Source organism: Stegostoma tigrinum, chromosome 13, assembly GCF_030684315.1.
Source record: "Stegostoma tigrinum isolate sSteTig4 chromosome 13, sSteTig4.hap1, whole genome shotgun sequence".
Classification (NCBI taxonomy): domain Eukaryota; kingdom Metazoa; phylum Chordata; class Chondrichthyes; order Orectolobiformes; family Stegostomatidae; genus Stegostoma; species Stegostoma tigrinum.
Window position 1 is genome coordinate 57,492,522 of NC_081366.1, and position 24,442 is coordinate 57,516,963.

At 39.8% G+C, this 24,442-nt stretch overlaps 1 protein-coding gene across 1 annotated transcript in view; it reads left to right on the forward strand.

Annotated features, from left to right (window-relative positions):
* ctnna1 (catenin (cadherin-associated protein), alpha 1) overlaps positions 1-24,442 on the forward strand; it is a 155,318-nt gene that overhangs the window by 20,190 nt on the left and 110,686 nt on the right. Inside the window, exons 3-6 of the mRNA XM_059650755.1 lie at positions 117-312; positions 11,005-11,171; positions 12,858-12,977; positions 14,540-14,809. Coding sequence (XP_059506738.1) covers positions 117-312; positions 11,005-11,171; positions 12,858-12,977; positions 14,540-14,809 — 753 coding nt within the window. The remainder of the gene's footprint in view (positions 1-116; positions 313-11,004; positions 11,172-12,857; positions 12,978-14,539; positions 14,810-24,442) is intronic.

A 24,442-nucleotide genomic window follows, 5' to 3' on the forward strand; every position in this document is an offset into this window, starting at 1 on the left:
TCCCAGGTAGTTGGTAGTTGGTGTATTAAAAATACTATGTAAATGCAAATTACTGTTCCTTTTGCTCTTTTAATTTAATATCCATTAGGACTTTAAAACTAAAATTATACTTTCAGGTGACTACCCTTGTTAACACCAGCAACAGAGGGCCGTCTAACAAAAAGAAAGGACGCTCTAAAAAAGCTCATGTTTTGGCTGCTTCTGTGGAACAGGCAACACAGAATTTCCTGGAGAAAGGTGATAAAATTGCTCATGAGAGCCAGTACCTGAAGGAAGAACTAATCGCAGCTGTGGACGATGTACGTAAACAAGGTGAGTGTAACAGGATCCGCACAAAGAATAGTACAGGTACTTGGACGTTATTGCACAGTGTACGTTTTTTTTCCTGTCATATATCTGTCTAGCACCACATGAATTTATTGTGGAAAATATTTTTTGGCCACGGGCAAGAAAACCACGACTTTCACCTATTAGTTGCATGAATCTTGGAGAAGATGGCAAGAAAGAAAATGTATATTGAACAAGTGCAGATTTGATTGAAAAAGGCCATTGTTTGTTACCTTTCATACTCTTTCACCTTTTGTATGTTGGGTTGCGGCTGTACTAGATTATACAACATGTGGTCCTGGTGGAAGTTTTAGTTGTGTTTTTGCCTATATGGTCAGTGCTTTAGAACTTAAATAATCTGTTGTTTGAGAAGGTTAACTTTTTTTTCATTGATATATCAGTTTTGTCCACATTCATTGAGACTCAGTCTTAATGACAGCATGAGATTTTAAAATCTGGGCTAGATCTGAAGGTTTTCTTGTGACTGAAGTGAAAATTTCTTGGGCTTGTATTTTATTTTTCTTAAGGCCTATCCTTTTTATTAGTTACATCTTTTCCAACCCAACAAATTCTTCCAGTTGTAAATGTTCTAGATTACTCATAGTACCCTGAGTTTAACTAAGTCAATGATCTATACAGTGTGGCGATAACAAGCAGCTCTGCCTCTTTTAAAATTTGATGAAATGTGTGCATTTTCAATGAAATCAGCATTTGCTGTTTGTTATATACATAAATGATCTGGCTGTGAATGTACAAGGCATGATTAATAAGTTTGCAGATAGTACAAAATTAGGAGGCATTGTTGATAACAAGGAAAGTTATCAAAAATTGTGGAGGGATCTTAATCAGATGGGGAAGTGGGCTGAGGATTGGCAAGTGCAATTTAATGCAGATGAGTGTGAGGTGCTGCACTTTGGAAAGTCAAATCAAGGTAGGACTTGCACAATAAATGGTGAGGCCCAGAGGAGTGTTGTGAGACAGAGACACCTAGGAGTATAAATACATAGTTTGTTGAAAGTGGCGTCACAGGTGGACAGGGAACAAAGAAGACATTTAGCATGCTAGCCTTCATCGGTTGAGGCGTTGTGTAGGAGCTAGGATGTAATGTTACAGTTGTAAAAGTCATTGGTAAGGCAGTACTTGGAGCATTGTGTACAGTTTGTGTACCGTGCTATAAGAAAGACATAGTTAAACTGGAAAGTGTGCAAAGAAGATTTACGAGAATGTTGCCAGGACTAGTAGGCCTGAGTTATAGGGAGAGATTAGGCTGAATAGGACTCTATTCGTTGGAAGGAGGAGAATGATGGGTGACCTTATTGGGGTATTTAATATCATGGGAGGTATAGATAGCATGAATGCATATAGTCTTTTTCCCAGGGATGGGGAATTGAAAACTAGAGGGCATAGATTTAGGGTGAGAAGGGAAAGATTTAAGAAGGACCTTAAGGGCAACTTCTTCATGCAGAGAGTGGTGTATGTACAGATAGGACAATTAGAGGAAATGATTGAGACAGGTAAAATAAGAACATTTAAAAGACAATTTGGATAGGTACATGGATGAGAAGGATAAAAACAAATCAGGCAGTTGGAACTAGCTGAGTGGGCATATGACTCGATTTATTGTCCTTGAAAAGGTGAAGATGATTTGCTGCCTGGAATCATTGCTAGTTGTATGGTATAGCTACACGTTTTGGGTTTTATTTTTTCTATTCATTTGTGGGATGTGGACATCGCTGGCTGGCCGGCCAGCATTTTTCTGCTCATCCCTAGTTGCCCTTTAAGAAGGTGTTGAGCAGCTTTCTTGAACAACTGCAGTCCTCCTGCTGTGGGTTGACCCACAATGCTAATAGGGAGGGAATTCCAGGATTTTGACCCAGTGACAGTGAAGGAACAGTGATATATTTCCAAGTCAGGATGGTGGGTGACTTGGAGGCCAAATTGGTGGGGAACTTGGAGGTGATGGTGTTCCCAAATGTCTGATGCCCTTATCCTTCAAGGTGATAGTGGTTGTGGGTATGGAAGCTCCCGTCTGAGAATCTTTGAAGTCCTGTATTGCGTCTTGTAGATTGTATACACCGCTGCTACTGAGCGTCAGTAGTGGAGGGAGTGTATGCTTGTGGATGTCATTCCACTCAAGCGGACTGTTTTTTTTCCTGGATGGTGTCAAATTGCTTGAATGTTGTTGGGGCTGCACCAGGCAAGTTGGGAGTATTCCATCCCACTCCTGACTTATGCCTTGTCGATGGCAGACAGGCTTTGAGGAGTCAGGAGGTGAGTTACTCACCACAGTATTCCCAGCTCTGGCCTGCTCCTGTAGCCACTGTGTGTTAATGTGATGAGTCTAGTTGAGGTTCTGATCAATGATAACACCCAGGGTGGTGTTAGTGGGGGCATGTAGTAATGTCCTGTCTGTTTGCTCTTCCCAATGTAGAGGCAATCACACTGAACAGTGATTACTGTAGGCTAGATTAAGTGAAGTGTAGGTAAATCGCTGCTTCACCTGGAAGGTTTGTCTGGAACCTCGGATAGTGAGAGGGGAGGAAGTAAATGAAAAGGTTTTACACATTCTGTAATTGCATAAGAAGCTGTTGTGGAGTTGTGGAAGACCTTGAGAGTGGAGGAGCAGTGGACCAAGTTGTCGTGGAGGCAAGCAACAGTCTTTGTCGAAGGCTGACAGGGAAGCAGAGGGAAATATGTGTCTGATAGTGATATTCTACTGGAGGTGGCAGACATGGTGGCTGACGATCCTTTGGATGCGGATATTGGTGGGATTGTAGATGAGTGAGGGGGACCTTTTATTGTCGAGGAAGAGAAAGTTAGGGTGAGGCCCGAAGTATGGAAGATGGGTTAGACGTGACTCGGGGGGCCCTGTCAATCATGTTAGCAGGGAATCCAGCATGTGGTTGAGAAAAAACTGTTTCTGAGGGCCTCCTGCAGAAGGTGGCATAATCAGAGCAGGTGCAACTGAGCCTGACAAACTGAGCATGAAATGTCATGATATGGACACTTTCACAGACAGCCCTGGTGGCCTTCAGACTTTCTAGGTGACTCATTTCAGGGATTGAGGACCTGTGACCATCTCTGATCAAAGCCTAGTCTTCAACTGTCTGGAGATCTTTGCATTCAACCACTTAAGCTGTCTTTGTGCACATAACTTGCAGTTTTCATGAAGTACGTTACTTTCCGTCTATTTTAACCCACTGTTCACAGTTCACCCATTGTTTGAATGAATTAAAGTGATAAGATGTTGAAGCAGAAGTAGACTATCCAGCCCAATGTCATTCAATGATTGATCAGTTAATCTTTGAATCCATTGTCCTGACTTTTCCGTTAAACCTGGATTCTCTTACTTGGGCTATCTGTCTCAGCCTCGAAGATGTTTAATCAACAGTCATAGTCACAGGTCTACAGCACAGTAAAAAGCGCTTTGGCCTATTAAGCCTGTGTTGGTCATAAACGAGTGCCTATCTATTCTAAGATAACACAGTGTGGAGCTGGAGGAACAGAGCAGGCCGAGGAGCATCTGCAGTTCAGGCGATCTCTGCTGATGTATTCTAATCTCACTTCCACCACCTGAGCCATACTTGCAATGCCAAGGCATAAGAAGTTATGTATTTAAATGCTACTTCAATGTTATTAGGGTTTATGTTTCTACCATCTTTTTGAAGATACCTATCATCCTTCAGGTGATTTCACCCCGGCCCAGCCCCGCATCCCCTCTGAACCTCTTTCCCCTTCCGTTAAATCTATGCCATGGGCATTGATCCCTCTCCCAAGGAAAAAAAATTCATTCTGTCTACCAAGTTTGTTCCCTTCGTTCATGTCACACGTATCCATCATGCTCAACATCTCAATCGTGTCCCTGCCCCCCAGTCTCCTCTGCTCCAGGGAAAGCCCTAGTGTATTCAGCCCAGCCCAGCCCAGCTGTCATCTTGGAAATCTTGCCTGCGCCTTCTCCGTTGCAATCACATCTCACTTATGTGACTTCCAGAGCTGCATGCAATGCTCTAGGTGTGGCATAACCAACGTTTTGCACAGTTCCTGTATCTGTTCCCTGCTTATGAACTCTTGCATTGTGTTCGTCAGAATGTTATGGAGGATATCATGATCTGCTAATGCTCACTTGACCTGAATACTCTTTCCTACAAATAATGCCCCTAATGGTAGCAGTGTGTGAAATAACTAAAACTTGAGGGTCGATTTATTTTTTGTGCAAACATCCAAATAATTCAGAGGCAACCACTCAACCACCAATCCCCAGCACGTATCTCCACAGCCGCCTCATCTGCCTAGATGTTCATTGCATATATTTGTATGTTTAATAATTTTCTTAGAGCCAATAATGGTCAAAAACAAGTAGAGACTATGATATTCTTTTCCCTGGCTGTGGAATCTAGAACAACAGGGCACAGCTTCAGGATAAGGAGTTGATTATTTTAGACCTGATGGATAAATTTTTGTCAGACAGATTAGTGAACTTTCAAATTGTCAATCAATGTTTTGCTTGTTTGAGCTTTGAGCACTTTTAAAACTAAGATTGAGAGATTTGTCTTCCTTTCTCATTCAGGGATAGGGAGAATGGGGAGCGTAGATTATCAGCTACTATTGTATTGAATGGTGAAGCAGCTTTAAGGAGCAAGTTGGATGTTTCCTGTTTCTTATGTTCTTATGAAGCCATTTAGCACATTGTCCGCTACCTCCTTCAATGCCCTGACCATAATGTCTGATTCTCAACATTAACTGTTCCCTGTCGAGGCCTACCTGGAATTGTTGCTCATATTAACCCTGTTGGTTATCGAACATTTTCTAAGAAAAAGAAAACATATTACATTGTAGTCTGACGTAAACAAATAGAAATATACATCAAAACACATTGGGACTGGCGCTGTAACTTTATATCCTAAAATCTGATTCTTTGTCACATTTTAAAGAACCAGGTTTAGCCAACTGGATTTTAATGTTACTGATTTAATAGAGGAACTCTGACTGTGTACCAGAAAAATTTCCTTCACTTCAGTGGTTGTTGAGGAAATGTTCCTGATAGGGAGCAAAAATATTGTGTTTAGTTTAATAGGGTGGTTTGGGTGATCATCTTAACCTAAGTTACATACTCAGTGTTGGCTGATGAAGTTACCTATGCTTTCTTGACCTAAATCCAGCAGCATAGCCCTTTCTTTTTGTCCCTTCCATATGTTTGTTGTCTAGCCTACTTTAAATATGTAATTAGTATTTGATTCACCACTCCCTGCGGTTGTGAGTTGCAAACTCTTCTCCACTTAGTTAGATAAAGGAATAACATAGTGCTAATAGTCAAGTGGCAACATGTAGTTTTAGTTTCATTTTTGAGTCTGTGTGGTGAAGGAATGTCTAGAAATTTATTTCATTAGGTACAATTTAATGAACCCCTGAGCGCTCTGTGTGTGTGTGTGTGTGTGTGTGTGTGTGTGTGTGTGTGTGTGTGTTGGGGAAGGGAAAAAGACAGGTACCTAATAACAGGAATCCACAGAGCCATCAGGAAGTAGTCGGGCAGTGTGCAGGCTTCGGTCAGAGGGGAATGGTTTGTAGCAGCTCAAGTGCTATTAACCTGAAGTCTCTACAGTATTCTGGGCTGAAAATAAGTGAGCAGTAGCTTAAAAATCATAAGAGAAAAGCTTCAGAAATTGAAGACTGAAGGAGTGAGTTTAAGGAGCACATTAAATAATGTGAACTGAGATACCTACTAGCGAGTTTTGAGAAGATGTGTAGCTCAGGTTGAGGTTCTGGATGTGAGTTTGCTTGCTGAGCTGGAAGGTTAGTTTTCAGACGTTTCGTTACCACTCTAGGTAACATCATCAAGTGAGCCTCCGATGAAGCGCTGGTGTTATGTCCCGCTCTCTCTTTTTTCTGTTGAGATACCTGCTATTTTAAGGGTCTGAGAAGGAGATGCTAATGGAAAAAGAAGTAGTAAGTAAATGCAGAATATTGCTTTGAAAGAAATCAATTATGGTAGTGCCATCTGAAACATGGAGCTTTTAAAGTGGAGATCAGGTGAGTGACCCTTTAAAGTTGGCGTGATTGTAAGATTCTGAGTAAAGGATCAAACCTTTCTGGCATTTGTAATAAAACTGTTTCAGATGGGCATTTCTTTAACGTAACTTGCTTTTGTTTGTCTTTTGTGTTTGTTAAAGTTTGTTCTTTTAATAAAAGTACCTTGCTAGCCTCTTGTGACAATGCTCAGCGACTGATCACCACAGTAAACTAACTTTCTGACATAAAAGTTGTAGATTATCAAACCAGATCTCTCTCAAGATTGGACTTGTCTGAGGTTATAGTTAGCTGACATCATACCAGCAGAAAATTCAGACAACAATCAGTAGTTCAGGCAGAATCTGTGGCAGGAGAAACTTGATTGGTGACCTTTTGTCAATACTATGTTGAGTCATACCATTTGCCTTACTGTAGTGGGAAATTGTTGAATTGTCTTTTGTTTCCAATTTTAAAAAGCAGCTTAAGATTTTATGGAATTTGAAGCCAAGTCGTTTCCTCTTGTGTGTTTTGCTGACAGGCAACCTTTTTCTGATTTTCTTCGTATCCCAGCGGAAAGAAAATGTTTTGACACAATAACTTCCTTGTCTTTTGTTGTGGCACTTCCATTCTATCTGAGTAACCACCATTGCTGAGAGAGCCAAATGAAGTTTAATTGTTTTAACACATATCAGACTGGCATACATATTAAGGACACCAGATTGCATTTCTAAAATAAAACGAATAGAAAATAAAAACTAATAATTAATCTTCAAAACGCAAATGAATAATTGTAATGGCATGGCATCGTATTGAAAGTTACTTTATGCAAAATTGCAAGCATTAATTTCTGAGATAACAAGGTTACAAGGTGTAGAGCTGGATGAACACAGCAGGCCAAGCAACATCTGAGGAGCAGGAAGACAGATGTTTCAGGCCTAGACCCCCCTTTAATTTCTTTTGGGTTCATTTTAGCCTTTGATTTTTGATTTTTTATTTCTGTGCTAATATTTTATAGCCTCCCATTAAAAGGTATATCTCACAAGACAAAACTGGCATGAATTTTGACTAATAGGGAGATGGGGTCAAAACATCCAGCAGTTTTTTTTTCATGGTTGAGATTCTGAAGAGAAATCAACTTTGGCACTGAATTCACAACTAAATTGGACAGATAAAATAATGAACTATTTTGCAGAACCCACATTTGCTGTACCATTGACTTACTTAACTGGTTAGGATTAATAGCTTTAAGGGTAAATTGTGAGCAGTTTTGGGCCCCATATCTCAATAAAGATGTACGGCCCTGGAGCGGGTTCCAAGAACATGCAGGAGAACGGCCCCAGGAATGGAAAGCTTAACATATGAGGAACATTTGAGGACTCTGGGTCAGTACTCATTTGGAGTTTAAAAGCATGAGGGGGTTCTCATTGAAACTTACAGAATACTGAATGGCCTGGACAGAGTGGATATTGGAAAGGTGTTTCAATTGGTAGAAGAGACTAGGACCCAAGGGCACAGCCCTATAGTAAAGTCAAGACCTTTTAGAATAGAGATAAGAAGAAACATCTCCAGTCGCAGAGTGGTGAATCTGTGGAATTCACTGCCACAGAAGGTTGTGGAGGTCAGGTCATTCTATATAATTAAGATGGAGGTTAAGCGTTATTGAGGAGAAAACAGGAAAATGGGGTTGAGAAACTTATCTGCCGTGATTGTATGGTGGAGCAGACTCGATAGGCTAATTTCTGCTCCAATGTCTTGTGGTCTTATCATGATTAAGCATGTGAGAGGGGTAAAGGCTATGTTATGGCAAGTTGAGAGGAGGGAACCTAGTGTGGCGTATTAAATATTGTGTAAATAAGTTGGCCTAAATGAATATTTTCTGCAGACGTTGGAATTTAATATAACTTCTTCCTGCTTTTGCTGCTTTTTATAGACTTTTAAATGAATACTCTAATCTCCTGTAGAAGCACTTTTCACTTGAAAGATATGCTCATGTTTTAAAGTTAGTACAGTTGTGTTAGATGAGTTGTGTAGATGTAGAATAGAAATTCTATATTTAAGGGAATTTTATTTTGCTACAATGTGCTAGAAACTGCATTCTCTGTGATCTTGTATTTTAGAGCTTTTTGTGTTGGTAGCATTTCAGAGACTCTGTTTTGTGCAGAGATAGTATATTAAATTAAGAGACGGAGCCTATGAATTAACGGTAAGGAAGAAAGTGGATGATTGGTTCTGTTGCCAGACTTAATCATCCGGCTGCCCTTGTAGGGGTATCCTTGGTTAGCAAGTTCTTTAAGCCGTAGTGGTATTTTTGTCTCTGTCAAGTACGAGATGATATTCTGAAACCTATTCCAGGAAAATTTAAATTCATGATACATACGTGTATAGCAGAATCGTAGCAGTATAAATGATGTGGCTGAGTCTTGGGAGACATCTGAAGGCCTTGACAAAAAGTGGATGTCTTCTGAATGAGTCTAGAACTAGGTAGCACTGTTTCAGAATTAGAAATTGCCCTCTTAAAACAGAAGTTTTTTTTGTCCAAAGATTGTTCAACTTTGGAATTCTCTGCTTCAGAATGTTATGGAGGCAGGATCACGAATATTTTTGAGGCGAAGGCAAATAAGTTTTTAATAAATGAGGGAATCTGAGGTGTGTAAAATTTGAAACGTCAGCTATGATCTTGAATGTTAGAGTAGGCTTTGTTCGAGTAGGCTTGAAGAACTGAACTGCTTATTCCACAGGAAAAGTGAATTAATTAAATTTGGAATACCTATTGAAAAGCAATAGCAAAAAAACAGCAAATTTCTGTCGGATTGCTGGCTTCACTAGATTTCAGGTTCAGAATAAAGTGTGATCTGCTTTGAAGGCTCAGCTTCAAGCTCTCAAAGCTATGTGAACTCCCCATGTATCTTGTGTTTATGGACTGGACCAAACCCCCTCAAAATGTTAGGATAGCCTATACCCTAGCAATTTCATTGCTTCCGGATACAATTCAATTGGTCAGACTATCAGATTTGAAGCAAAACATACTATGTTTATACAAAAAGAAGAAATTGGAATAACTTGACTCTAATGGAAAACTTAATGACTTATTTCATTATTTTGTTACTAAAAATTAACTGTTCCAATACAATAACATTCCATAAACCAACCCAAGGCAATTTCAGAAAAATGGATTGCAAAGAATGAGGGAGGGAGAAGCAGGGAGAGATGTACTCCAGTTTCTACCTAGTTTCAAGAATAACAGCTCCTGAAAACTGAAAATGAAAATATCTGGGCCGTGTCAGAACTTGACCCTACCCATGCAGTCTGCTTTTATTGTTCCAAATTTTTTTAAAAAAAACAAGGCCTCTTAAACTGTTTACTACTGCTTGACACCTCTGCCTTAAAGTTTCTCCCCAAAAAAGAGGGGAGGTAGGGAGGACAAACAACTACACCTCCCAGTCGCCATTTTAACTCCACCTCCCATTTCCTCAGACAAAATGTCCGTCCTGGGCCTCCTGCAGTGCCACAATGATGCCACCCGAAAGTTGCAGGAACAGCAACTCATATATTCCGGTTGGGAACCCTGCAGCTCAATGGTATCAATGCAGACTTCACAAGCTTCAAAGTCTCCCCTTCCCCCACTGCATCCCAAAACCAGCCCAGCTCGCCCCCCACCCCGCCACTGCACCCCAAAACCAGCCTAGCTCATCTCTGCCTCCCTAATCTGTTCTTTGCCTCACCTATCCCCTCCTCCCACCTCAAGCCGCACCTCCATTTCCCACCTACTAACCTCATACGCCTCCTTGACCTGTCCGTCCTCCCCGGACTGACCTATCCCCTCCCTACCTTCCCACTTACACTCTCCTCTCCAGCTATCTTTTCCTCTGTCCATCTTCAGTCCGCCTCCCCCTTTTTCCCCTTGGGTGCTCTGGTTTCCTCCCACGGTCCAAAGATGTGCAAAGTAGGTGGATTGGCCATGCTAAATTTCCCACAGTGTTCAGGGGTGTGTAGATTTGGTGGGTTATAGGTGGGTTATAGGTGGCTGGGTCTGGGTGGGATGCACTGAGGGTCGGTGTGGACTTGTTGGGCCAGAGGGCCTGTTTCCACAATGTAGGGATTCATTTATCTATGATTCTGTGAGATGTTGGAGAAACTTAAGTTGTTCTTCCTGGGACAATGAAGGTTGAGGGGCAACCTGGTAAAGATCTACAAGATTATGAAAAGTGTGGACAGCATGTCAGTGCAGCCTTGGACGGCCAAAGGACTGTAATTTTCTTTGTTCTTTTAAAATGTGCCTTGTGATGCCATAGTATCATCACACTTTGGATCTGAAAAATCTTGAATTGCAAATAAGCTGCACTTGTATCTAAATACAAGCGATAATATGCTTAATTTATGTAATAATTTGAATTTGCGTAGGACCTTGTATCCTTGGAAAGTTCTGAAGCAGATTGTTTGAAATGTAATCACTGCTGCTAATTTCAGCATCTGGTTTGCGCACAACAAGATCACAGCAGCAAATGAATGAGAAGATACCTTGTTTGACAGAGCTGACCATCAATTCCAACTGTTTTATATTTCAATTTGCAAAGATTTGTTCTTTTTTAATTTAGAAAGTGAATGTTATTTTAATTCTATAACTTTAAATCATCTCACTTGTAAACTTCCAATATTTCCTTTTACTTGTAGGTGAAATGATGAGAAGTGCTTCATCAGAATTTGCAGAGGATCCTTGCTCAGCTATGAAGCGAGGCAATATGGTTCGAGCTGCACGAGCATTGCTGTCTGCTGTTACTCGCCTTCTTATCCTGGCTGACATGGCAGATGTTTACAAACTGCTCGTACAATTGAAAGTAGTAAGTTCTGTGCTGGATGGTTTCCCATTTAAGCCAAAAACTTTCTGGTCCTGTTAAAATATGTAGTTGTTTTAAAAACAACTCATTAATGTAACAATTTCCATAAAGAAAGTAAATATTCATTGTTCTACAGTTGGGCTTCTGGCATTGGCGAGCAGTGTTGTTCTGTACATTTCAGCGATGTAACACATTATTTTTAAAACATATGCACTTTACACGTGGTTTAGAATAATACATCCGTTTTCAATAGGAGCATGAAAATGAGTTTTTTTAAAATTTGTCTGGCTGAGACAATGAAGATCTTTTGCATTTTGTATAACACTCATGATGGCTAGGTGGTGACATGCTGGTGTTGATACAAGCTTTTTATGTCAAACTGAGAGTCTAGTCTAGTTTAGAGTATATGACAGTTACTTTAATCCCTGTCAGTTCTACTGAATAGAACAAAATTTTAAGGAGATATAATGTTCAAAATTATTCAATGGACATTGTCCATTATTTGCTGGACATTGTAAGGTTTTGGAGTAGATTTGTAGCGCACATTGTGGGTGTTGAGGTTGGTTGGCTCGCCGAGCTGGTTTGTTGTTCCGCAGACGTTTCATTACCCTGCTGGGTAACCTTCTGAGTGCAGTCTCCCATGAAGTGTCCGTGTGTTTTCCCGTTTGGTTTTTAAACTGTGGAATCCGTTGAGCTGGATTGCCTCACTTCTGATTTTCCTTCGTATTGGAATGCATACGGGGTCGAGTTCTGTGTGTTTATTAATAGCACGCTTCATGGAGTGCCAGGCTTCTAGGAATTCCTGTGCCTGTCTCTTGCTTATCTTGTCCCAGGATTTTGGTGTTGTCCGAGTCAAATTGGTCGTTCTCCTTATCCGTGTGGATTGAAATGAGTGAGTATTGGTCGTTAATCATTGCCTTATTGTTCAGTGCTTCATTCTGTGTTTACCATTAGTTCATACCATTGCAAATAGTATAATGTGGCTTTGGAGGATTCTGTTTGAAATTAAACGGCAGTAACATGTAAAACATTCATGAGTTGATTGAGTGTTGAACGTACTGATTCTGATGAAAGGAATTTGACTAATAGTATTAATTTCACGTGAATTTATTGTTGTAATACTTTGGTTTTATTTGCAATTTATTGATACAAGATGAAGGAATCATTTAATTAATGCAAGTTTACTGATTCCTCTGTGGCAACCTTAATAATTCACTTATGGGTGTGAAGTTATGGCTGGGTCAGTCTGGCTAAGGATGGCAGATTTAGCTTCCATTAAGGACACCAGTGAACCAATGGCTACATGTTCACAATTAGGCTCAATTTTTATTTCATAAAAATTTGGAATTCAAATTTTGCCTTTACTGTCCTTGGCTATCCGGTCAGCTTGAAGTTTGACTTCTAATGCATTTTTGCTGATGTACAGATGCAGTACACAGGGCAAGTAGACTGTGAGGCTGGCTCAGAGACTTTTCAACTTATGCTGAATGAAGCTTGAATAAACAAGAGGATACCAAAAAACAGTTAAATAGCTTTTGAGTGAGTTACGGTTTGTCTACCGTTGCAATAAATTTGAGCATAATCAGTCATCGAATGATCTGACTGGCTCATCTAGATATATGTGTAAAATGTCCCCTTGTATATTTGAATTTTGTGTAAATTTAAAAATCAATTTGACCTGTTTCTCAGGTTGAAGAAACCCTTGTGAAGGTGAGGAATGCCAACAATGAGCAAGAACTTGGAATACAGTTTAAGGCATTGAAACCTGAAGTGGACAAACTGAACCTTATGGCAGCCAAAAGACAGCAGGTATGAAACACATGTATGATCAGGACTGTTTTCTAGAGAAAAGACCTCCATTTTTGTAACTACAGCATGGAATTGGAATTATATTTTATTCGTGTGCAGTCCAGAAAAGAGGGTATAGTCCAACTCTGTACATACTGTTTTGGTAATGCTCAGCTGAGACAGTGCGTTGTGCAATGAAATACTACAATAATTCAACATTGTAATTTAACATTTTGTTATAGGGAAAATATATTTATCTGCCTCTGGTTTAAACTAAATTTAAAACATGCAGCTTGTGTCCAGATTATTTGGTACCGTATCTAAGACTTTCTGGACATATTCTGCAAAATCCACATATTACTCATTGACTTTTTTAAAAAAAAAAGTTCCCGAGTGTTCTGAAGTATGTCTTTATTTTCTTCAGTTGCTTAGCTAAATGAGAACTATTTAATAGTAAAAAGGTAGGAAGAGGCTTAATTTACCTAACTGAAGAATAGTGTAATATGAGCACTGAAGGGAAATGTCACTCACACGAAGGTAAACCAAGACTGAAACAATAATGATAGTTGTTGGGTAGTCTGTAGCTCATGTATTCCATTCTGTGACCTAAAGAAAATTGCAAGAATTTGAATTGCTTATGTTTGATAAAAGGTGTCCAGAATAAAAATGCAGTAGATTAAAACTTAGCACAACTGAGATTTTCAGATATAACACATTGTGGAGCTGAAGAAATACAGCAGGCCAGGCAGTGTCAGAGGAGCAGGAAAGTTGATGTTTCGGGTTGGGATCCTCGTTCAGAAATGGGGAGGGGAAAGGGAGTTCAGAAATAAATAGAGGACGGGTGGGGCTGGGCAGGTAGGTGGGATGGCGATATGTGAATGCCGGTCAGGAGTGGTGGAGATTGGCCAGTGAGGTGGGAGGGGTGGATAGGTAGGAGAGAAGATGGACAGGTTTTGTGAGGTCAAGCAGGCAAGGATGAGAGGGAGGGTTAGTCATGGGATGAGGCTGGGGAGTGTAGATTTTGAAGCTGGTAAAATCCATGTTTAGGCCATTGGGCTGTAGGCTCCTGCAAACTGGAGGAGGAGCACCTCATCTTCTCCCTCAGGTGCCTACAGCCCAATGGCCAAAACATGGATTTTATCAGTTTCAAAATCTCTTCACGCCTGGCCTCATCCCATGCCCAACCCTCTCTCATCCCTGCCTCCTTGACCTGGCACAACCTGCCCACCGCCTGTCCTACCTATTTGCCCCTCCCACCTCACTGACCAATCCCCACTACTCTCTACTTGTACCCACCTATTGCCACCCCATCTACTTTCCCTAGATCCACATCTCCTCTATTTATTTCTAAGCTCCCTTCTCTTCCCCCCCCCCCCCACACCATTTTTGAAGAAGGATCCTGAGCTGAAACGTCAACTTCCCTGCTCCTCTGATGCTTCCTGGCCTGCTGTATTTCTCCAGCTCCACAATGTGTTATCCCTGACTCCAGCATCTGCAGTTCTTACTGTCTGAGATTTTCTGATCGTTATTTCAGAACCTTCATGTAAGTATAGTGGTAATACGCTGTGTTATTTCTTTTCAAGGAACTGAAAGATATTCATCATAGAGACCAAATGGCTGCAGCACGAGGAGTTTTGCAGAAGAACATCCCTATGCTGTACACGGCTTCACAGGCTTGTCTCCAGCACCCAGATGTGGCTGCTTACAAAGCCAATAGAGATTTGATCTATAAGCAGTTGACACAAGCAGTTACCGGCATTTCAAATGCAGCTCAGGCAACTACTTCAGAAGATGTCATTCTTAGTCAACAAAGTAGTGCTGGTGAGCTGGCAGATGCTTTGAATCGCTTTGATGTGAGTATGTTTGATAATCATGGCATTTGAAGAAAATATTAACATTGGAAATTTAATAAGCCATTTAAATGTCCTGTTTAGTAGTTTGGAAGGTTTGTTACTTTGTTGCTTGACAATGATCACAATGAAACCTAAATCAAAACTGGGAGATGTGTAACTAAAGGTTCCTAAAAGAATTGAGTGTGGGAGTTTGGAGACAATATTGTTCAACATAGAAAACTGCAAGCAATTTTGCTTATGGGACAATTCCTGTAAGCTGCTTCATGGAACCTGCAAAGCCCTTGCTTGCTGTTTTCATTTTCCTCATTGCTGTTTCTCAGCTTTAATTCCTTTTCACACTTTGTAGGCTTGGACAAATCAGGATGGTTAGTCTTTTATCAGTTATCTAGTATTATAAACAGGTGAGAAGGGGTAAGGTGGCTTTTTTTAACCCCTTGTAAACTCTCTTTGGGTCACTTGCAACAAATATTTAGTTTTTAGGCAAACAGGTCTCATATTTCAATTAACTACTTAACTAAATCAAAATGAATTAAGTACTTGCCAATGTTTACTTGAGAGTGAATTTTATTATGTACTAACCCTGGGAAAATTAATTAAAATGTGATATCAAACACTTAAATCAGATACATTTTACATTTATAGTCCTTGGAGCCCTTGAGATGTTAGATTTTCAAACCTGAGGCCACAGTTGTTAATTGTTACATTCAATTCTTGGTGAAGTTTGCTTTTGAGTTTGATATATTTTTTAAAAAATATAAACCAGGTGCTGCCACCTGAGATTGAAACATGCAGGGAGTCTTTCAACCCTTGTTACCCATCCAAGTTCCATCTATGTCTTGCTGAGCAGCTGTTGAAATATAGTTCAGTGTATATTGTCATTAGTGTTTTTAAGCTGGTTTAATGGGCAAGCAAGCCCTTTAATTTCCCCATGCGTGAATTAAAACAGTTTTATGACCTTTTTGACACTGACCCAGTTGCCTGCTTTTGATGACTTTAGGTAAAGATGTTAATTTAGCGCAGACAGTATTTAACTGTACTAATATTTCATGAAGTATGCTTTAGTGTCTACTCATCCGACTGCAGGAGCCACACAAGGTTTGTGTTGCTTTTTTTTAAAAAAGTATTTTATTCCTGAGATATAGGAGGAAAGGTTTTGGAGATAACACTTGCTGGAAGTTGATATTTGACAGTTCTTGTTTATTATGATCATAACACCAGACATGACTGTTTTCAAGAGCTGAGGCTGAACGTTTTCAAAATTTAGTGAGGATAAAGGTTATTAAGACTTGCAATTTTTTTGTATCTGTATTTCAAAAATATATTTGGAGATCAATGTGCAGGTTTCACCTGCGATAAAGTAGTCATAGCTCAGTGTAGAGTTTGTCATTTGAGGTTCCATAGAACATAGAACAGTACAGCAGAGAACAGGCCCTTCAGCCCACTGACCCATCCTTCAATCCCCTCATCCAAGTCATTAATAAAAATTACAAACAGCAGAGGCCCAAGGGCAGAGCCCTGTGGAACACCACTCACCACTGATTTTCAGGCAGAATATTTTCCTTCTACTACCACTCGCTGCCTTCTGTTGGCCAGCCAGTTCTGTATCCAGACAGCTAAGTTCCCCTGTATCCCATTCTTCCTGACCTTCTGAATGAGCCTACCATGGGGAACCTTATCAAATGCCTTACTGAAGTCCATATACACCACATCCACAGCTCGACCCTCATCAACTTTTCTAGTCACATCCTCAAAGAACTCGATAAGGTTTGTGAGGCATGACCTGCCCCCCTCAAAGCTGTGTTGACTGCATTTTATCAAGCCATGCTCTTCCAGATGGTCATAAATCCTATCCCTCAGAATCCTTTCTAACACCTTGCAGACGACAGACGTGAGACTTACTGGTCTGTAATTGCCGGGGATTTCCCTATTTCCTTTCTTGAAGAGAGGAATTACATTTGCCTCTCTCCAGTCCTCGGGTACGACTCCAGTGGAGAGCGAGGATGCAAAGATCCTCGCAAGTGGCGAAGCAATTGCATTTCTCGCTTCCCAAAGCAGCCGAGCACAGATCCGGTCCTGGCCTGGCAACTTGTCAATCTTAATGTTTGATAAAATTTTCAGCACATCAGCTTCCTCTATCTCTATCCATTCCAGCATGCACATCTGCTCTTCAAAGGTTTCATTCACCACAAAGTTCGTTTCTTTTGTAAAGACAGAAGCAAAAAACTCATTTAGGGCTTCCCTTACCTCCTCAGACTCCACACACAAGTTCCCTATGCTATCCCTGATCGGCCCTACTCTCTCTTTGACCATTCTCTTATTCCTCACATAAGTGTAAAATGCCTTTGTGTTTTCCCTAATTCGTTCTGCCAAGCCTTTCTCGTGCCCCCTCCTGGCTCAGCTCAGACCATTTTTGTGTGGAAGATAAGCATTAACCTGGACCATTTGTGCCAAAAAAACCTGAAACTAATTACAATTTCTATATAATTTTGTATATTATACTGTTAATGATATGTCACCTTTCAGCATCTTTGTATTTTCCTTTCTTTTCTAGTTCTTGCGCTTGATCAATATACAGAACAGCCACATCTTCATGCTCCATGCACTTTATAGCCAACTACAACAGTTCCAAAAGAAAAGCTTTGCTTTAGAATTATGCCCACATCTTTATGAATTATAAATTGTCATGACATTGAATACTGTTCTACACAGTATACTGCTTATTTAACAGACTTCCTCCGATTTGTGAGTTCTATAAAAATAGTAAAGTTGTACATTCTAATAACAATATTTGGATGCTGAGATCCATTTAGCTCAGTATTTAAGTATGCGTTCATGTTTATAATGGCGATGAAAATCACAGGTCCAAATTCTAAAACCTTTGATATAACTGACGAAAAGGCACCAGATTTGTTGTTGTTGTATAGCAGTGCCAAACTTGCAAATGTGGCACTGGTCAAATGTGTGAACTGTGCATAGATTGTAAAGATGTCTTTCAATCCTTTAATAGATAAACTTGAAATGGGTTTCCATCTGCAATTGGCCATTCTGTATCTAACAAATCCTTTACATTTGCTGCAGTGCACTTCGCATGTAAGCCCAAAATGAAGGGATGCCAAAAAAGGTGACGATTAGGAACCGTGTCCAAACTGATGTGCACCAAAAATAAAATTGTTCAGGGCCAGCAGTGTTTTTTTAAAGTAGATGAAGAGGGTATCAGCTTTTTCCTTTTCAGGCTAGCCAGTTCTTTCGATCAGTAAATGGTTCTGAGTGCTTCCATTAAATGCAGACTTTAATTTACATCATTTCTAACTTCAGTGAAATATGAAAAGAACCTGCTGGAAATATCCAGATAGCATCTGTCAACAGCGAAGCACACTTTATCATTTCCACAGACTTCCTGGCCTGTTGAGTTGTTCCTGTAATTTATATTCATGAATCAGATTAAAATTCCAGCATCTGCAGTATTTTGCCTTCTAATTCTTCTAAATTAACCTGGGCATGAAAACCTTTAACATGAACACTATGGCCAAATACATTCCATAATAGTGTTATCCTATCTTGTTTTGTTTAGTGTTTTTTTTGCACACCCTTCCTCTTAAGAGAACAGTAGGAAGTGTTGGAAGGCCGAACAGATTAAGTACCAACCTATTGAAATGCATCAAGAACAACTACCTCTTCGACCAGCAAGTCTTGAAATCAGGCTTCAACCCAGAATTTCTGGCTCGTAGGCAAGGATGCTCCAGACTGAATCTAAGACCTCCCTCCATTCAGGAGTATGAATATTGTTATGACCAGATGAGGATGGGTGAAATGGATCCTCTCTTTTCTCGCTCCTCATTTGGTTTTAACAGAAATTTTAAAGTTTAAAAAGTCAAATTTAGTGTTGTATGGCAAGATAAAAGCTGTTTGCATGTCTCCAGGGCTGCTTTTTTGTGTTACTGTTGGGACCTTTATCGACCATTTGGCTCCATTACAATGAAGTCGAACACAGACTGCCCACTGATGCAACTTCTGACAGCTAATTTTAGTTTCTGTGCCTTAGTTTCAGAAAAAGCTAGTTTCAATAATCTAATATCTATCTCCAGCTAATTTTAAAAAAAATTATTAACATGAGAATGTCTTTGTAATCTTTTCACTGATGCAGAATAAAACTGACATATCAGCATTTCATCAGAAGGTGGTGGATTTAAAAACAAATGTACGTTTGCTCCTTCAAGACAAGGTTTTTAATTCTGTGTTGAGGTAAACTCTGGATATAGCAATAGCTCCCACATCTTTTTTCCTTTGGGTGCTGCTTGAGAATAAAAGGCTTTATGGCTTTCCTTGTTCTCAATGGCAATTGGTTCAGAATCCGGTGCCCTTTCCCTCTTTCAATTCCTGATTATATGTTGTTTTTGGGGAGATTTAGTGGGTAGTAACTTGCTTTAAACTCCTATAAGGTGCCATAGCTTGCTTGCTTAGAAGACGACATTAATGTACTTTTGCATCTGCATTATTGGCTTTGTGACAGTTTAAGACTTTGCTGTGTCTGCTACCACATGACCATGTGCAGTAGAAAGATAAAATTTTCCATTTTATACATTATTCTTCTAGATGAAGGAACTGTGGGCATTCTGGCTAAATTTGCAGATGATACAAAGATAGGTAGATGGACAGATGGTATTGGTGGGGGGCAGTGGAGGCTGAAGAAAGATTTGGACAGGTTAGGAGAGCGGGCAAAGAAGTGGCAGATGGAGTACAATGTGGAAAAATGTATGGTCATGCATTTTGGTAAGAAGAATAAAAGCATGGTCTGTTTTCTAAATGGAGAGAAAATTCGGAAGTCTGAGGTGCAAAGAGACTTGGGAGTTCTAGTCCAGGATTCTCTCCAGCTAAACTTGCAGTTTGAATCAGTAGTCAAGAAGGCAAATGCAGTGTTGGCATTTATTTTGAAAGGACTTGAATATAAAAGCAGGGATGTACTACTGAGGCTTTATAAGGGTCTGTTCAGGACAAGTTTGGAGTATCGTGTGCACTTTTGGGTCCCATATCTCAGGAAAGATGTACTGGCCCTGGAGCAGATTCAGAGAAGGCTCAGGAGAATGGCCCCAAGAATGGAAAGTTTAACCTATGAGGAAAGCTTGAAAACTCTGGTACTATACTCATTGGAGTTTAGAAGGATGAAGGGTGTTCTAATTGAAACTTGCAGAATACTGAACGGCCTGGACAGATTGGATGTTGTGAAGTTACTTTCATTGGTAGGAGAAACTGGGACCCAAGGGCACAGCCTTAGAGCAAAGGGAAGACCTTTGGAACGGAGATAAGGAGAAACGTCTTCAGCCAGAGACTGGTGAATCTATGGAAATCATTGCCACAGAAGGCTGTGGAGACCATGTCATTGAGTACATTTAAGACTGATATAGATAGTTTCTTCATTATCACGGGGAGAAAGCAGGAGCATGGGGTTGAGGAACTTAACAGCATGATTGAATGGCGGAGCAGATTTGATGGGCGAATCGCCTAATTTCTGCTCCTATGTCTAATGGTCTTATGGGTCACTGTACCTGAAGGGTTAACTTTATTTTCTCTCCACAGGTGCTGCCAGACTTCGAGTTTTGACAACAATTTATATTTTTGTTTCTGAATTCCAGCATCTTTTGTTTTTAGCTGTTTCAGTTGTTTGAGATTTCAGCAGACAATGCGGCATGGCTCTTTTTAATCCTTGTTCCTGTTTATCTGCTCTTTGCAAACTTCTCAAATGTGACAAAGAGCTTCTATTTTGCCTTCCAAGTTTTGGGAATAGTTTTGGTAAAACAGTTTTAAAAAAAACTTTTAAAAAAAATGCAGAGTTTGGCCCTGTCACTAATGTGGTTTTGTAACTAGTGGTACCTTTATTGGTCTCATTGGATCTTACGCTGTCACTTTGAGCTGCCTTACTTGGAATTCTCTTTCCAATCATTTCTCTGCCTTTCCTGTTTTCTTCTCTTGCCATGTTTTCTTCTTTCTCGGGCCTAGAATTCTAATTCCGCTCACAACTATTTCAGAAATATTTTCAAAGGTTACCGAATCTGTTTCAGATTCTGTCTTATCTTTGATTTGCTCAATTATAAATAGTGAGAATAGATAATTGGTTAGCTACCAGGAAATAAAGCAAAAAGGCTCATTTTCACATCTCAAGTTGTGACATTGGGACCAGTGTTGGTGCTGAAATAATTCACAGTTAATAATAATTACTTGAATGAAGGAAATAAATGTATGATTTATGATTGTAAAGTTTGGTTATTCCAAAAAAAAACACAGGTTATGGAGAGCTGATAACTTAACTTATCCTTTCCCAGATTCCTTAAGTGAATTGTCAAACTTTTGACAGATGGAATGTAATGTGAGGGCAATTTGAATTTTCAGACTTGGGTAAGAAGTATAGAAAAGCAGCATATTATTTAAATGTGGAAAGAATGCTCAGCTGTGAAGTACAGAGGAAACTGGGTGTCTTGTATGCAGGTGTGACAAGTTATTAGGAAAGTAAGTAGAGACTAGAACTGGAAGATGCCTTTTAAAAATTAGGAATATTCACATAAGCCACAGATGAGCAGAAATTTTGAAAATTGAGAACTTTTGGAGGATTCTTCCCCGGGGAGTATTGGAGCAGATTAGTTGAATATTTTTGAAGTGGAGGTAGAAGGACTCTTGTCTAACATGGGAGTCAGAGGCTATCAGAAATAGGGGGAAATGTGAAGTTGAAGCTAAGATTAGATCAGCATTGATTTTTCTGAATGGCCTACCCCTTGTCCTAATCACTTTTTTTTGTTTAAAACAGAGTTCATTGATTGTAGCTGGCTGACTGCTCTGTCTGTTGCCAGTTTCCAAGCTGCCACTGCAATGTTGAAAGCCACTCTTGCAGAAATTGAAGACTTCCTTTAAAAGTTATCTTACGTTTGCTGGTGGTGCATTGCTAAAACATTTCTTTGGTAAAGAGACATAAATCTTGGTCTCATGACTTCCCTCCTTCTGCCAACAGGAGTTCAAAAATCTATTATTGTAATGGGTTGTAGGAAATGGGCAGGAAAATGTGTTGGGGCTGAGATGAGATCAGCCATGATCATATTAAATGAAGGAGCAGTCTCAGGACTGAGTTGCCACTTCCTGCTCCTGTTTCTTACATTCTTATTGCTGTCTCTAATCTAATAATAAGCAACAAATCATATAGCCTTTTCCACTAATTCAGTATGATCTTGAGCTTCAACTCCATTTACTAGCTTTATGTCTAGATGCCTACTACAAATATTGAGCAGTTTGTGCAAATTCTTTCTGAACTTAGCCTCAAATGTTGACAGATGTAGAGCTTGAATACCATTGCCTGATTAACATGACTCATTGAAACATTTTCATAGTTTTACTTTTTACTTATTTATAAACTGTTTCACTGCATTTTATTGGGAAAAAAAGGAATGAGAGTAGACCATTTGGTCCTTCCAGCATGCTCCCCATTTGTTAAGATAATTGCTCATCTGATTAAAGTTTCTGTTCCACTGTCCTGTCCAAGACCATTACTGTAACATCCCTGCAGCTCTAAAAAATCAAGCTTCCGTATTTTTGCCTTTAAAACCGACCCTGTTGGCTCATGATTACTTCGTCTGACCCCATCTGTTATTTGCTTGGTATTAAGCTTCACAAACAATCTCTTTTAAAGTACCTAAAATGATAGTGGATTTATCTCGTTAACTTTGCTCTCACATCAAATTGTTCCTGCCCCATTCCAACTTCGTTATTCCTTGTAACTGCTTTCTGCTTTCATTTACTCTTAATTATTTTGTTTTTAGATATTACAGTAGGTTTGTACGGGAGCCATTTGTGAGGCTGTTATCAAGTCTACTTTTGGGTTTGTCTATGCACCTCTAACTTTCTAAATCGTGACATGTTGAACAGTAGTTACAGTTTCGATTATTAACTCATTGGATGTCCCTCGTCTGTGTACCTTCCCTGGTTTCACTTTTCTTTACATCTTTACGCAAGAATTGTCCTCATGGCCTTACAAGGTAATCCGCATTAAACCCCAGTAATTTCTTTTGTCTGTTAAACGTCCAGCTAGTAGTTTGCATTTTTTAAAATTTTTCTGTCGTAGGCTGTGGGTCTTACTGATGAGGACAGCATTTGCTGCTCTTGAAATGAATGTCGTGCTGAGCCATTTAGAGGGCACTTTCACATTACTTCAAAACACAACTGCTGTAGATCTTGAAGTGCAGTAGGTCAGATCAGTGAAGGATGGCAAATTTTCTTGAGTGAAGTGAGTCTTTGCAGAGTTCAGAGTCAATAATGCTTTTGTGGTCACAATTATTGAGACTAACATTCGATTTCAGAATGATCAAGTGAATCAAAATTGTACTACCACTGAGGTGAGATTTTAACCCGTGTTCTCAGAACATTAACCCAGCCTTTCAATTATTAGATCAAAGACATTAGCACTGTCACTGTTTCCCTTTGAGATAATGTTTCTATGTCCCAGATGTCACTTTAAGTATACAGTTGTTTTACTGTTATCCTTTTTCTGAATGATTTCTTCTCCTCTTGTTTATTATATCCATCTCAGTCTTCCTCGTGATAGTCAATCTGCTATTAGACTGCAATTCCTCACTACAAGAATTGCTAGACCCGAAACATCAGCTTTCCTGCTCCTCTGATGCTGCTTGGCCTACCATGTTCATGCAGCTCTGTACCTTGTTATCTCAGATTCTCCAGCATCGGCAGTTCCTACTATCTCTGTAATAGGTACAGTGAAATCTGGCTGTCCAGAAAGTGGGTATTTTTTCCTCTTGCGCACGCCAGGAACACTCTTTTCACTTGAAAATACTGTTCTCTGGATGAAAGCATAGAATGGAATCAGCAAGAATTCTAAGGATTTAGGACTTGACACTGTGGTGCTTTAATTGAGATCTGCCTTGCCTTCCCTGGTTCCTAGACACTCAGTTGTCTAAGGGTATATTCTGAATGCAACCGTCTTGGCTCGTCTCAGGGTAGAAAATCAGAACCAAAAACTTCATATTTGTTCCTGTGAATTCTCTGTGAAGAAGTTGGCTAATGATCCAAAATCTGGCATGTTCTCGGCTACAAGGCTGCCAGAATTGGGACACTGTCCCTGTAATATTTATACCTGTTTTTCCCTTCAGATTTCAACTAAAAAAAAACTAAATACGGAATCCGGAAAGTTGCAAATATATGGGCATACAAATAAGGAGTAAAATTAACCATTCAGCCCATTGAGCCAGCTCCACCATCCAATATGATCGTGCTGACCTGTTTGTGTTTTGAGCTCTACATTCCAATCTCCGCCCCCTCCCCACAAAAAAAGTTAGTGTTGGAACCATAGAAAAATAATAGCACAGTACGAGGCCATTCATCTTGTAGTTTTGTGCAGGCTGAATAAATTAACTTCACGTTCTAATTCCACTTACCAGCACCTGCCCCATAACTTACACGCTTCAGGTGTATATCTAGGTTCATTTCTGAGAGTTCAGCTGCAGTATCAAACTGCAGTGAATTCTAAACGACTACTATCCTCTGTGGAAAAACCTTATCCTCATGTCGTCTCTAATGCTCCAATCAAAAATTGTTAATTCGGACAATTGGGGTTAAACAGGAATGCTGATCTCACAATGA